The 13,369-nt window shown below is 44.6% G+C and overlaps 1 protein-coding gene across 1 annotated transcript in view; it reads left to right on the top strand.

The window, feature by feature from the left end:
• Positions 1-11,520: 11,520 nt before the first annotated feature.
• The window catches only part of T265_05087 (hypothetical protein), a gene marked incomplete at both ends in the record, with an annotated part of 44,582 nt that continues 42,733 nt past the window's right edge, over positions 11,521-13,369 (top strand). Inside the window, one exon of the mRNA XM_009170004.1 lies at positions 11,521-11,826. Within this exon, the coding sequence (XP_009168268.1) occupies positions 11,734-11,826 (93 nt within the window). The remainder of the gene's footprint in view (positions 11,827-13,369) is intronic.

The following is a 13,369-nucleotide window of genomic DNA, read 5'->3' as shown; positions in this document are numbered from 1 at the left end:
TGCTTCACAACCGTAAAAAGGAGGATAGAGGCTACGCTTGTTATGACGTGTACTCCGCATGCTAGAAAACCGTCTACCTCATACAGATCTTTTCGTCCAGCCCTGTGCTGAGTGGAAGCAGCCGTCGGTATCCCTAAAAGCAGTGCCCGGACTGGGTCAGAACATCGATTCGACCATGGTGAAGTAGGTCGGGTGGTTTTTGAAGAATCTAATCACCCACAGTATACATATATATACACAACCTAGTCGAACCCCATCTGCTTTGCTTAGTGGACCAATCGCACAGAGGCTATCTCGCCGTGAAAGTTGTCAGTTTGTTACTTGACAAAGGAATTTTGGAGCCCTAACCACCACACTCAGTCTTGTGGATAACCGTAATTTATCCTGATAAGGACCTCGGAACAGGATACACTAATGGCTAGTGACGCTGAAAGACCGTCCAATTACGTAGTTGGTTGCGCGTGCGTCAAGGTTATCGCCACCAAAATTCTAGTAACGAATAAAATTGAACGACTCAACGTCAGTGAACTCACCTCCAATGTGTGACTGTCCTTCCAGCGTTCTCCTGTCCTCAGTGAGCTAACCTGTAGTATCGTAGACCAGCGTACATTTATACACGTATGTGTTCAGAACACTGGGCTGAACTGATAACAACATGAGACTGAGTCCAGCGGTTGGTTTAAGGAAGGAATAGTCTTGTAACAATGATTGAGCCAGTCACACAGTATGGGTCGTGACAGTTGGACTGTTTCATCCACCGTTAGAGCAACATCGCCTTGTATTGCTCTAATGTCCATATACGAAGTGTAAACCGGATAACAGACCGTCTATGATCAAAAGAACCCAGAGAGTGGGCGAGCAGACGTCATAAAATAGTTCACCCTGAGTCGTGTCACCATCTCCATCAGAGATTCGATTAAAAAGTAATTCGGCCAGGCTTCTCAAAATCCGTGTAAAGGTAAGAGGGTAAACATCTTGAATTACCGACGTTTAAATGAACAAACACGGAGTCGGAGGTGGTATATGTCTATATATGGCGTCGAATAAAGGTAACAGGGTAGGCACTTACAGGTTCCGCTGTAGTACCCTTTTGGTGTCTAGCTGCCATGCAACCAGAAGGAAGCATGGGAGCTGGAACACTGCCAGGTTACTCAGGCCTCGACAGGGGAGTCGAGAGGCAGAGGTCAGGTCCGAACCACGGATCTTCCGGTCATTAATTCGTGCTCTAACCTCTGAGCCATTTCGCCCCCATACAACACAAGTTTTTTAATAACAGTGTTGACTGGACTAGAGTTAGAAATACTGGAGACCAGGTACACACAGAACTATGAGACGGCTAGAGGAGGCAATCAGTTATGTACAAACTAAAAACGGTATGTAGTTCGGAAGCTAGAGATCGGCCATCTCACGAAACTCGAGTACTTAAGTCTCGGCGGTGAACAGCATGGAAAGGGTGAAAGAGGATGGAAGTGTGTTGCGTGAGTCGGTGTTATCATTCAAACTACTGAGCAAATGTGAAATTTTGTACGACTAGGATAAGCATCAGAACATCGTTATTTGACATCGTATATTCACGTTCGCTGAGTAAATGGTAGGTTGACATCCCAACTCAGGCCCACGGTGATGCGTCACATGTAGTTCCTATAAGTTGGGTATCTAGTGAGCCATCCATCCTCTGAACCCTGCCACTGCTTGGAAACCAGGAGCTTTCTTGTATGGTGCCTTCATCAAAACAGCCTGTGTGAACGAATAATGACGATGGCATTAAGGTATCAGGGGGTCGGGGTGGCTCAAGTGGTTAGAGCGCGAATTTACTGACCGGAAGGTCCGTGGTTCGAACCCGACCTCTGCCATTCGACTTCCCCTGTCTAGACTTGGGCGACCTGGCAGTATCCCAGCCCTCGTGCCTCCTTCGGGTGGCATGGCAGCTAGGCACCGAAAGGGTGCTACAGCTGAACGATTATTATTATTATTATTATTATTATTATTATTAAGGTATCAGTGTTCTCGAGCTTTCGATTTATTGTTCATTTTTTTCGCCCAGGTTTTCCCGGCACCCACCTATCATATACATCGTACTAGAATCCCAGGTTTTCAACGACAATGGTGTGGATAATACATTTTTTCACGTAATGTACGGTGTACTACTATCCTTGGAGCTCACATCGTCAGATTATCTTCGCCTTCATGGGATTATCAAGGTCCGTTTGTAGGCTGCTGACGTACGTGAACATGAGCATGAACTAATGCACACGCCATTTCGAAAACTTAGTCCTTAAGTCTCCGGCGGATTCTCTGATGAGCAGCTTCTACGCCTCTTACTAGAAGAGCTCAAAACCTTAGGTTTGAGGTCGAGATGGCTTAGTGATTATGGTGCGAACATGATGACCATGGTTCGAACCTAACGTCGCCACCTCGACTACTCATGTATAGCCTTGAACAGCCTGGCAGTATATCAGCCGTCTTGCTTCCTTGAGGTACCTTGGTAGCTATGCGTCGAAAGGATGTTGGAGCCGGAAGACTATTATTGGGTTAGTCCTTGCATGATGACCTGGCCTCTTGGATGTCTTTACTCCCAGCTGCCCAAACGCGGCGGTCAGTGGCAAAGCTCTTGCGGGTATCGATCCAGTGTTCGTTCCAGTAGCATGTGTCGTAGACAGCCTGTAGACCTAGTCGCTCAACGTCGAACTTAATAGTACCCATCCAGGTTTTCAGCTGACCACCTTAAAAACCATTGTGGGCGCGATTAGGAGCAAGAACAGATCTTTTGATGTACGCATGTAGATGGCGAAGGAAGTATGCTGCAGCCGATGTTGTCAACTTAGATGCTCGGATCGAGAGATGCCAAAGCACTGACGGCGCACTTCACTTGATGTATGGTCTTGACGACGTACTCAGAATACTTCTTTAACATCAGTGTCCATCGTGCGAGTGTCTGGGACGTGCATCGCCTAGCTTTGGAAGCTTAAAATAAAACAGGTTGGATGGCAAACGGAAAGATTCCAAGTGTTGTTTTCAGGCTAGCTTGTTTTCTATTCCTCAACTGTAGGAACTCTCCACAGATCTTATCCCAGCGGTTCTTTACCTCGTTCTTAAACTGGTTGTTTGAAAGGGTGGCTTAACTCATTTGTCACAACGGGAAGGATTACCTGTCGTCAAGGGACCGCAGTGTGAAATGGCATTGTATACAACATGTCAATGTATCAAGTAACTTCTGCGAGAACTACGAAGTATTAATGCAGAATCGTCCCGAATAGTAGTCATTAATTGCATGTGACCACTAGCGTTATTCACATCGTAATCAGGGGAACAGAAAATGGTGCATTTTGTCGGCCTACAAGCACGTGGAAGACTGAAGATGAAGGCGAAACCCTTAAGGCGTACACAGAGAGGGGATGGACGTTAGTCAAGTGATTGGAGACGCAAGAAAAGAACCGCGCCTAGCTCTTGTCCGAAGAACACTGCAGTGCGGGCGAGTAAGTATTTTTTTTTAATCCGTCTGTGATTTCTACGTCATTTATTTAGCTGCGATCGATTGAATTTATTGACGCAGCTTCTCGTGGTTTTAGGGGTTGTATGAACCTTTTTCATACTTCCCAGCTTTCCCGAGTTGCATAATTTGTGGGAGTTGACAATGTTCAACCTTGGAGGGAAGTGACGCGACGCGCCCGTGATAAAATCACTCACACATCCGACATGTGACGAGGATGTGACACACATCTGGCAGTCGTCTAGACCCATTCCACAGTGCTAAACAGAATGTCCAAGGGTCACTTAGGACACCTAATAAATAATATGCCAGTCTTTTCAACATTCCATCAAAAAATCGGAAGCAAATTAGGGAAGACAACACTGTTCAGAGATTGATCAATGTATTCACTGGTCTGTCACCTCGACTTTCGTCATGTGTACAACAATGCCATTTAAGGGACGATTGACCGGGAGCACAGTACCCTGACTTAGGTTAGGTCAAAGTTGTTTATTTATTTGTTCATAATTAGTTGCGCAAGATTCATAGTCTTTCCAAAAGTTCATTGACATGCCTACATAACTACATAAATGCCTCCTTATTCTGGTGTGTTTGGTACTCAAGACATTGAAGGCATTCTGCGAACGTGGTCTGTGGTTCGAACCCGAGATCTGGATCTAGGCTTCTCCTGTCTAGGCTTGGACAGTCTGGCAGTACCCCAGCCCTCGTGCTTCGTTCGGGTGACATGGCAGCTGGGCACCGTCAGACATTAATTTTACATGACAGTAGAGTTTGTACAGAGTTTTATCAACCACCTGGTGGTCGAAGCTGTTTTCCCTGAAATGTGTTTTACATAGCCTAAGTGTGATGTGGCGTCTCAAAACTGGCATAACACTCTGTCTTCGATCATTCTAGCACGTAACTTTCCTGAAATGACGTAAGTTTGTCTGCTTAGGTCACCTCTGGTCAGAACATCGATTCGACCATGGTGAAGAAAGTCGGGTGGTTATGGAAGAAGCTAATCACCCACACTATACATATACATACACAACCTAGTCGAAGGAGGTCTCAGACAACAGGACTCACTGTCGTTTCGAAGAGTGGGCTAGCGTTGACCTGCAATAGTCCGGACATTTGACTTCTGAAAAGTCCATCTTCTACACCATATGGCGCTTCTCAAGTTGATCGCTAGAGCGCACTCAAAACAACTTGATAGAATTAGGCTAAAGGCTACCAAGGCGAGGTCGGTGGGAAATGGTTTCTTGGTAGTGGCGAACGATAAAGAGGGTGTTGTCACCTAGCACTTGTCACTAAATTTAGCAAGGCAACACTTGTTCTCATTTTTTTTATTTTAGAGGAAGAAGAATGTAACTGGTCACGTAGAAACAAGACTTCACAAATTGTCGCTACCGGAAAGCCTGGGCCTTCTTTTGTACTGTTTCGTTATAGGAATTTCTTGGGGCGTGCCAAAAATGATCCCTGTAGACGATGTCCAACGCAGCTGAACTCTTAATTCAATCCGCAGCCTGGCTGATCTTCGTAATTCCGACGGTCCATTGGAAAGCAAATTCAGTGATTCATTCAAATAAAATAAGGTCACCGATCCCTTGAACAATGGCGGAAATCTAATAAGACAGCTGAAACTCAGTGATAATAAATATCGATCAGGTAGACTAAACATTGGAAAGGATTGATTCAAGTCTGCCGTGTGCGATATCGGTAAACTCATCACAGTTGGGGAAAGTGTGCGCGTTATTCAGTTTAGTCCATACGTCGAATTCAGTCCTGACTTTTCACAACTGATAACTGCTAAGCCACATTCAGCTGAAAGGTTTCAAGCAGGATGGAATGGGATGGATGAGCATACTGAAAATTGACTATGTGAAAATTCTAGATTGGGTTCGCCTAATTAAGATACATCCACTTAATCCAACTTCTCGCATTCCCCTCCAGCGTATCCGTACTTGGTTTCTAACTCTCACCCAGTGGACTCGAATCAGATTTTGCTATTCATAACAAGTTGCTTGTCAGGGTGTAGTTTTTTATCAGTTTCCCCCAAACGTATCTTCGAAACCGTATCTCTGTTCTGAATGCTACTCATTTGCAATCACATCTTGGTCTCGTCGTGAATTAATGTTGTTACTCCCGAACGAAGGCTTCTCTCTTCTTACCTTTTATTGCTTGACCGACTTCAGCGTCTCGTTACCTTCTCTTCACTGACCGATCACCGTAGACCCTGTCCACCGGAACCTAGCCTCTACATTCTGTCTTTAGTACCACGCTCCTTCAGAACTAGTCTGTTTGATCCCACTTCCACAGTTATTCACCCACCCATCCTGCCTCTTGACTTCTAGGTCCAAATCTTCCTGTGTCGCACGAAACTATTGTTATTTTGCTCTCAGAGTGCTTTTCTGTTCTTTTCAGCTGTTTAAGTCCCTGCCTAATGTTTACCTGTCCAAAACTCCCTAATTCCACTACTCGTGTGTTTGTTTCTTCTGTGTGTTCCACATATCTTTATGTCCCCCCTCATGCCGTTGCTATCGGCTCTCAAACCGGGTTCTCCCTCTCCGTGTATTCTGCTTGCGTGGGCAATAAACGAAGGAAATGTCTTAGTAACCTAGATCGGAATTACGATCAAATTCGTCAAATCCTATTGCAGGTGCCTTTTTCCAAGTAGTAAGAGCGGACTGGTTTTTTAGTAGTCGCTCTTCACTGGAAAGACCGCTTGAATGGGCTTGCCGGAAAGTGTTTCTCCTATGGAAAATCCACTGTTGAATTTGGCCCCAAGTGACCAAATAAGTACTTTCTTTGAACAGGCGAATTCTGTACAGAGGAGCAATATTTTCCCATCTATTAACTTTGATTCCGGCATGGGATTTCTCTCATTAGTTGCTGGCCCAATTGATCCTATCGCTCCGTTGTCTCAACCTTGTTCAACCGGTCTTCATCCATACTGTACGATCCTGTGCTAAGGCCGTGATCTCAAAGCAAGGAATAGGTTACTTAGCCTAAACGCACGATCTAGGTGTCCTATCTGACAAGTAACGTGTAGTCTAATTCACCAACGGACGGTCAGTAGTAATTGCGGCGAAACCGAATTCTAAGAACTTCACCTGCGTTTGTTCAGTAGTCGCAATTGGGCAGTGAACAATATATTGAATTGGACTTGGGCAGACAGTACAGATAGGTAGACCGTGGTTATGCAGGAACTTAACAGTAAATCATGAGGAGAGTTAAAGAAAGGCTTACGGCTAGATTGAACCTTGGGCAGTTAGCAACACAGGATGGCACACGAAGGGCAGCGTGCTATCGGACAAATTAAGCGGGAAAATTGTTCAGTTCAAAGTGGAACAAAATTTCAACAAGTCCATGGATAAATGTAAACAAATCGTCTATAGAAATGGTTGAGGTAGAGTCGGCTCAGTCTTGAAACTTGAGCAGTCACGGAAGGGTGATGAACTAGTCTGAGGAATAGGGAAACAAATAATTACGTCACGTAATTAACACATATCTTAAACTATCCCCACGAATTTTCTGTGTTTACTAGTTGAACTAGTCCATGCTTATGGTGATTAAGAGCTGGTGACAGACAAGGAGCTATGAGTGTTCACCTCCCCTTACTTATGTAACCTTTTCAATTGTCACAAACTGTGAAAAATGGAAGGAAAGAAGAGTTGCATTTTTGCATCTGATTTGCGTCTTTCTGGTTCAGCGGAGTTCCTTTCGAGTTGAATGTGAAATAGCCTCTAAATGCAGTTTGTAGAAATGTCCATTGTTTGCCACTGTATTCTTCAACGCAACTTTGTGAAATATCTTCATCGCATTTGATTGAACAGCTGAACGGTGAATCCCCTTTTTTTCAATAGCCATATGAACTGAATCTTATACGTCTCGGAAACAGTCGGTAGATTTTAACAAATACACTCATTTGCATACCAATCTGGTTTTCACCGTAGAATCAACTGAATCTCCCGTTTATGATATTCTTCAACCAAATGTGCCCTACAAAGGCCGCCTCATGTTTCAGTTGGTACGGTATTCGGGATATCGTAGTGTATTTTCATAAAAGAAACTACCCACAAGATTGCTGAAAACTCTTCGATAGCCCTAGGCTGGTTTTGCCCTTCTCACTTGCGTATGACTCACAAGTTTGCTGAAAACTCTTCGATATCCCTAGGGCTGGTTTTGCCCTTCTCACTTGCGTATCTATTTGGTTTTGATGGGCGAGTCACCTGAATTCCAGCTGCATCTCTCGTTTGGGTTCAGTTAGAACGTAGGCTTGACCGAAACTCGGGGACCGAGTTTGAATCCCAAGAATGGCGAAGCCGATCGTGGACTGTCGAAAAGTTTTAAGCAAACTTGTGAGTGAAAATATCGATAAATTTATTGTTTCCACAACTTACATGAAAACGGTGACTCCTCAATCGGTTCCAAGCGTTTCCCAGAATTTTTCGTTTCATTTTTGACAGTCTTTCTGCTCTGCACGTTTTCTCCCACTCTCCCAAAGTTCAGAATTCTTTGGACGTATTTTTGAGAGGCAGTGTATTCTTGAGCCGAATTCTGGTTTGGAAAATAGCTCTGGTAACAGCGTGTCTTTTATTCAGAATAGCTTCGCTGCGGATCAATACTGCACTTCAGTCAAATTACGAGCACACACGCACTTAGTGGATCCTTTTATGGCGACCTCGAAGTCCTACTGCGTTAAACTCTGCTACTTTCCGAGCACGTGCCAAATAAATCGGTAGTAAGTATGATCTCGGTAAATGCCTGCTCCAACGAATCAAGCAGTCATGAACTCCTGAATTGTTGAAGGTGCGCTGAAATGCTAATCCTCTGGTACGTTTATTCAGCACAACGTCCTTGATCTTTTTCTTGCCATTAGTAGTTATCCATCATGCTGAGACACTCCATAGGGAACTAGTTTGTGTTCCAGTATCCATCCTCTGTCAAATTTCGCGCTGCTTCCTGGAGGGAGTTCGCTTTTTTGCAATCAAGTTTCATTTTCCAGTAGAATGCTGCCCCTGTCCTTCGGAAGTTCTTTTACGCTTTTGATTTACCACAAGTTGTACGTTGTTTCACAGCCCTGCTTTCGTTTGTGAGCTTCTCCTGGATTCCATCTAACTTATGCCATTTCTCACGGTGACTCACATTGACCTGCTTCAAGTTTCCAGTTCCTATATTTAACAGTGGTCACCAATGAGGCCTATGTGTCTCATTGCTTGAGTGGGAGTTCTAGTTAACCGCTGAATGACTTGGCCAAACTTCGTGAGAGATCCCCTCTGACTTGAAGTCAGAATGAGATAGGAAATCACAGGTGCTCGTCGACAGATAACAAGGCAACTTCGTGAGAGATCCCCTCTGACTTGAAGTCAGAATGAGATAGGAAATCACAGGTGCTCGTCGACAGAACGATAACAAGGCATCTTTTATGATGCCTTGAGTGCGCTGGTCTGGCAACCTAAGAGCTCATATATCGCTTTGGTTGCCGGGGTTTCGAATACACATGTGAGCATGCTTAGCGTATCTGAGACTCAGTTGAGTAGCCAACTTGGATCGGACTCGGTACGTACGGGCAACGGCAAACGACTGTTCCAGCCGTGTGCCTACCGCAGATTTTTTATGTATCACTAACTTCCGAAATAACTGAAGCCATCTGGCTAAACAGCGCCCTCTGACAGTGTCAGTCGCAGACCAATACTGATCACATCACTTCCAGTTATCAATGGTGTGGTTCAATAATTGCTTGGGAACATCTGTGGATTCGACAACGNCTCTTCCGGATTCACTTCTGTGTTCACTTTTTGGAGCTGTATAAGTAGCGTGCAACTTGCCTAGCAAGTGAGAACATCACGGATCCCGAAGTTAAGTGAATTTATCAGAACCATCTTGTGGACTCTCTTCCAGCTGTCCTATCGGCGGATACTAATTAGCAATTGAAGGAAATCGTTATATACTTTCACAGTGCCGGGAGTTTCACTCGCAGCACGACACCGGCAGCTCCATTCAAACACCAGATATCAGACAAAAAGTGGTGCTGCTTGAATCGTGTGAAATGCTCCTCCCGGTCCTGAACTCGAAGGATTATCTGGTGCCAAGTGGAACTTATCTTGTGTGCCGACCGTGAAACCTGGTGGATGTGCTAAGGTATAAAGTGCCGGGAATGCCAGAAGATAATCTTAAATGATCAATGCGTTACTTTTAACAACCATTCTGGTTGTCACCTGCTGCCACAGTCGGATTATTGAACTGTAACAAAACCCTGGACAGTGAACACGTCCCCTTCCACACCCTCGGGGGTTTATGACTGCGCAGCTTACCAGAACCGCCACCGAACACCCACCTGTTCAGAAGGTGAAAGGATCTTGAATCAGTTTGAGCTGTTTGTCTCTATTTGGTGAAGTGAGGCTGTCCCATACAACTGGGGAGAATCAGTAACAGTGCGGTAATCACATAGGAATTGGCTTGGCTCAGGTTTCAACGAGAATCTTGTCGTCACTTATCGTTCGGCGTCTTTTTGTGGTCTGTGAAGCATTGAATCGACAGCTGCAAGTGGGATTTCGACCCAATAGAGATTGCGTTGATCACATCTTCATGCTTCGTTAGTTGCTATAATCGCCGTACGTAAATGAAAGAAATTACGGAAAGTGTGGGGTGTTGTCGGTGCGACTCGCCTTCCAGAATGGGGACCGCGAGATCCTCACTGTGCTTCGTAAGCTGCAAGTTATGGTTGCTAATCGATTTCAGTGGCTTTCTTGTCAGTTTCTATACAGATCGCTTGAAGATGGATGTCTAGGGAGAGGCTAGAACTAGGCTTCACCCTGTTGGATTCTTCTCTTCGCAATAAGGCTTCCAAATAAATTATGGTTGTACGGCAGCGAAGCATCAGTATTGACCGCTAATGTACTTTCGACAATTATAGTGGTGATGTTAAATCACAAATTTCGCCTATGTGTTGTTTGTAAGGTGTCGCTCATAGATGGAATGATGGCACTGATGTCCAACTATGCATAAAAAGATCCGTTTATGAACATTCAAGTGAGCCACCAATTCTCCTTACACGTTGTTTACACCTCTGGCTTCCAGATTACAATCTTTGTCCCACCTTGAAGAAAAGGCATATGTGCGATGTCCGTTTTCCGGCAATCATGTTTACGCACTCATTAATATTGATTTGTGTCCTTGGCCAACTCATCTTTCCAGCCAGAACTCACTGTTTCCCGTAGGTGCGAAATGCCATCAGATTTACTCTGCGCTGATAATGAGGACTACCATCTGGTAAATAGATGCACCGTCCTTCATCATCAATGGCATACAGTTGTCATTTTGACTAAGCTGTTTCGGACGGGCTCCTCAAATTCGCGTCCGACGGGAAATGCGAATCACGTTCTATCACTGTGTTACGCTAGCCTACGGGATGGAAGTGCCAGTTCACCGTGTCCCTGGCATGATGCGGTGACGTACGTGCGAGCTAACCACTCCTGAAACGTGACTAACGGGTTATGGTAACAGTTGCTGGGTGATTGTTATGTGCGGCACGTTAGTTGTTGGATGCCTCCGTAAGTATTTAGGGTAATTCGTTTAAAAAACGAACAAACCGGCATAGATTTGGAGCAAACAGGTCGTAACCGATTGCGCTAGAGGTTTATCGATGTCTACACAGACATTTACCTACATTACAGAGAGGTATTTAGTTCGGACCGCGAAATGAGGTTTCTCATGCTAACAGGACACGGGCGCGTCTTGAGTGTACGTTCTTGTATATGCTCGAGCAGGCTCCAAATCGGCTGCAGGATGACGCCGCCTCAATGATAAGAACTGTTGTGCAGACCACCTGATATTAGTGGAGAATGTCAGCCTTGATCACGTCGTACTGGCTAATCCTAAAAAGCGTGCACGCGGGTTGGCTACTCTGATCGGTACCACCGCCTACGTTTCGTATAAATCTTACAGTGATGCAAGCATGTGTATCGATCATTCTTATTTCCTCCTTTACTGCTTATTTTCTTGTGTTGATTCGTTCAGTCGAGTGACCGATTTTTATTCACTTTGCAGATTGCCCTCAGGCTTTTTTCGGTTTTCACTGGACTGTGGTACATCAGACGTCGTTGGCGAACCAAATGTTTTCCCATTCAAGTCGAGACAAAGAAGTGGTGCTTGGGATAGCGGAACACGCACTTTGGGTGTTAATATAACTACGACAGTATTTCCAGGAGCAACAGCAGGAAAGCGCGCGTTTATTTGGAGTCTTCGCTCTCCACCTTCAAATGCTAACTATTTCACATCCGACTTCTCTGGCTGAACCTACTCTGAAGGAGACTCTAACATCGGGTGTTCAAGGATTTGTGTGCACTCGCGACGTGAGTACCATATTTTCCGCATGATATAAACTCTACGGGGAAGTTTTCTTAGTCGATGCATCATCTGTGAACGGGACTGCTAATGTACCACTTCTCATGCAGCCGAGTAGTACAGCTTTATATTACCTAAAATTCGCTTGAGTTCCACTTTTGATCGGACAATCGAAACAATCCTCTCAGTAGTTAACCACGAGACATTTGACGAGATTTCCCTACTTTGGTCTAATCAGCAGTTAATGTGAATGTCTTGAGTAAACTAATCAGCTGAAGGATCGTATGTTTTTTTTTTCGGGACTAAATTCACCATAAGAAACAGCTATTCATACGCACCGTTCTTGCGAAGCCAAATTTACAAATCACTTAGTGGAAGGCACGCGACTTCGAAATGTCAAACCTAATGCACAATCGTGGGCCATATTTTCCTAGTTTCAGATGACCGGAACCGTAGCAGCTGGAACCAACGTATACTTGATACTTAGTTTATAGCTGATCAACTAACTGACTAACTGATTGTTGGAAAATATGGGATGAAACGCAAATATTTCCTTGCCAGTTTGCTGTTCGTCGTCATTGTGGTTCCGTACTTTGCTGCACTTAGTTTACCTGGTATCGATTGGATAAGGTATTTACATCTATGAGGTGTTCCTGTAAATCCTATGTAATCGACATACTTAGCCTCGATGACTAGAAAATTTAAGGACAGTTGTTTCAAAGCTCTATGTTAATCTATTTCGAACTCTAGGCCCAAATTATGAAGACTTTTTCCCACAAAAGTTAATTATGCGTGACCTGTGTGGTGTCGTGCTCTGAAACGCTCAGCTAGAAAATACGGTTGTGCTAACAAGGATCAGTCTTTTGGCCCGACGAGGCCAATAGCCGAGATTAGAAGGATACATGGCTCAGATTGACTTTTTTGTGACTACTGTACGAGATTGAGTGGCGTGTTTCACCCATAACAGTTCCCGAAGACTTCGGGCTGCATCTGTCTGTCAAAAATACTGTGATATGAGGCCTTTTGTTGACGCATTATGATTCCGAACTGTCCTTGATTGTGACTTCTTACGCTTTTGTGAGCAGTGTCGTTGTGGCACGTTTACGACGGTTCCCAGATGGACGTTAAAAATCGACTTGACTTAGCCCCTATGTTTTTCAATGGGGGGGGGGGCAATATTACAATCAGATTGAAAAAAAGAACCAGTTCTGGTCCTTATGATGATAAAAATCCACAAATTGTTGGACGGACGAAAATTCACATTCTTACGAACGGACAGTCACTTTTATCCATACACATCCCTCTTCTGGAACGGGTATTCCCGTGCATGGGGCTACGAACAAGTTTTGTCCTGCTGATGCAACTGTGTTCAATCCAAGCAAGAAGCAGTAATCTCCTAACTAGAAGCTGGTACTGATATCCAATAGCTTTTTCCCACTAAACAACTAAACCGTTACCTCCACGATACTGCAAGTAACTCGTTATGTGCCGCCGCAGCATAATATTCATGAGAGCATAAACCATTTTTGATCAGGGGTAACGTCAGCACAG

This window comes from Opisthorchis viverrini (genome assembly GCF_000715545.1).
Source record: "Opisthorchis viverrini unplaced genomic scaffold opera_v5_92, whole genome shotgun sequence".
NCBI lineage: Eukaryota > Metazoa > Platyhelminthes > Trematoda > Opisthorchiida > Opisthorchiidae > Opisthorchis > Opisthorchis viverrini.
Note: the sequence above shows the minus strand (reverse complement) of the source record. Positions and strands in the feature narration are given on the sequence as shown.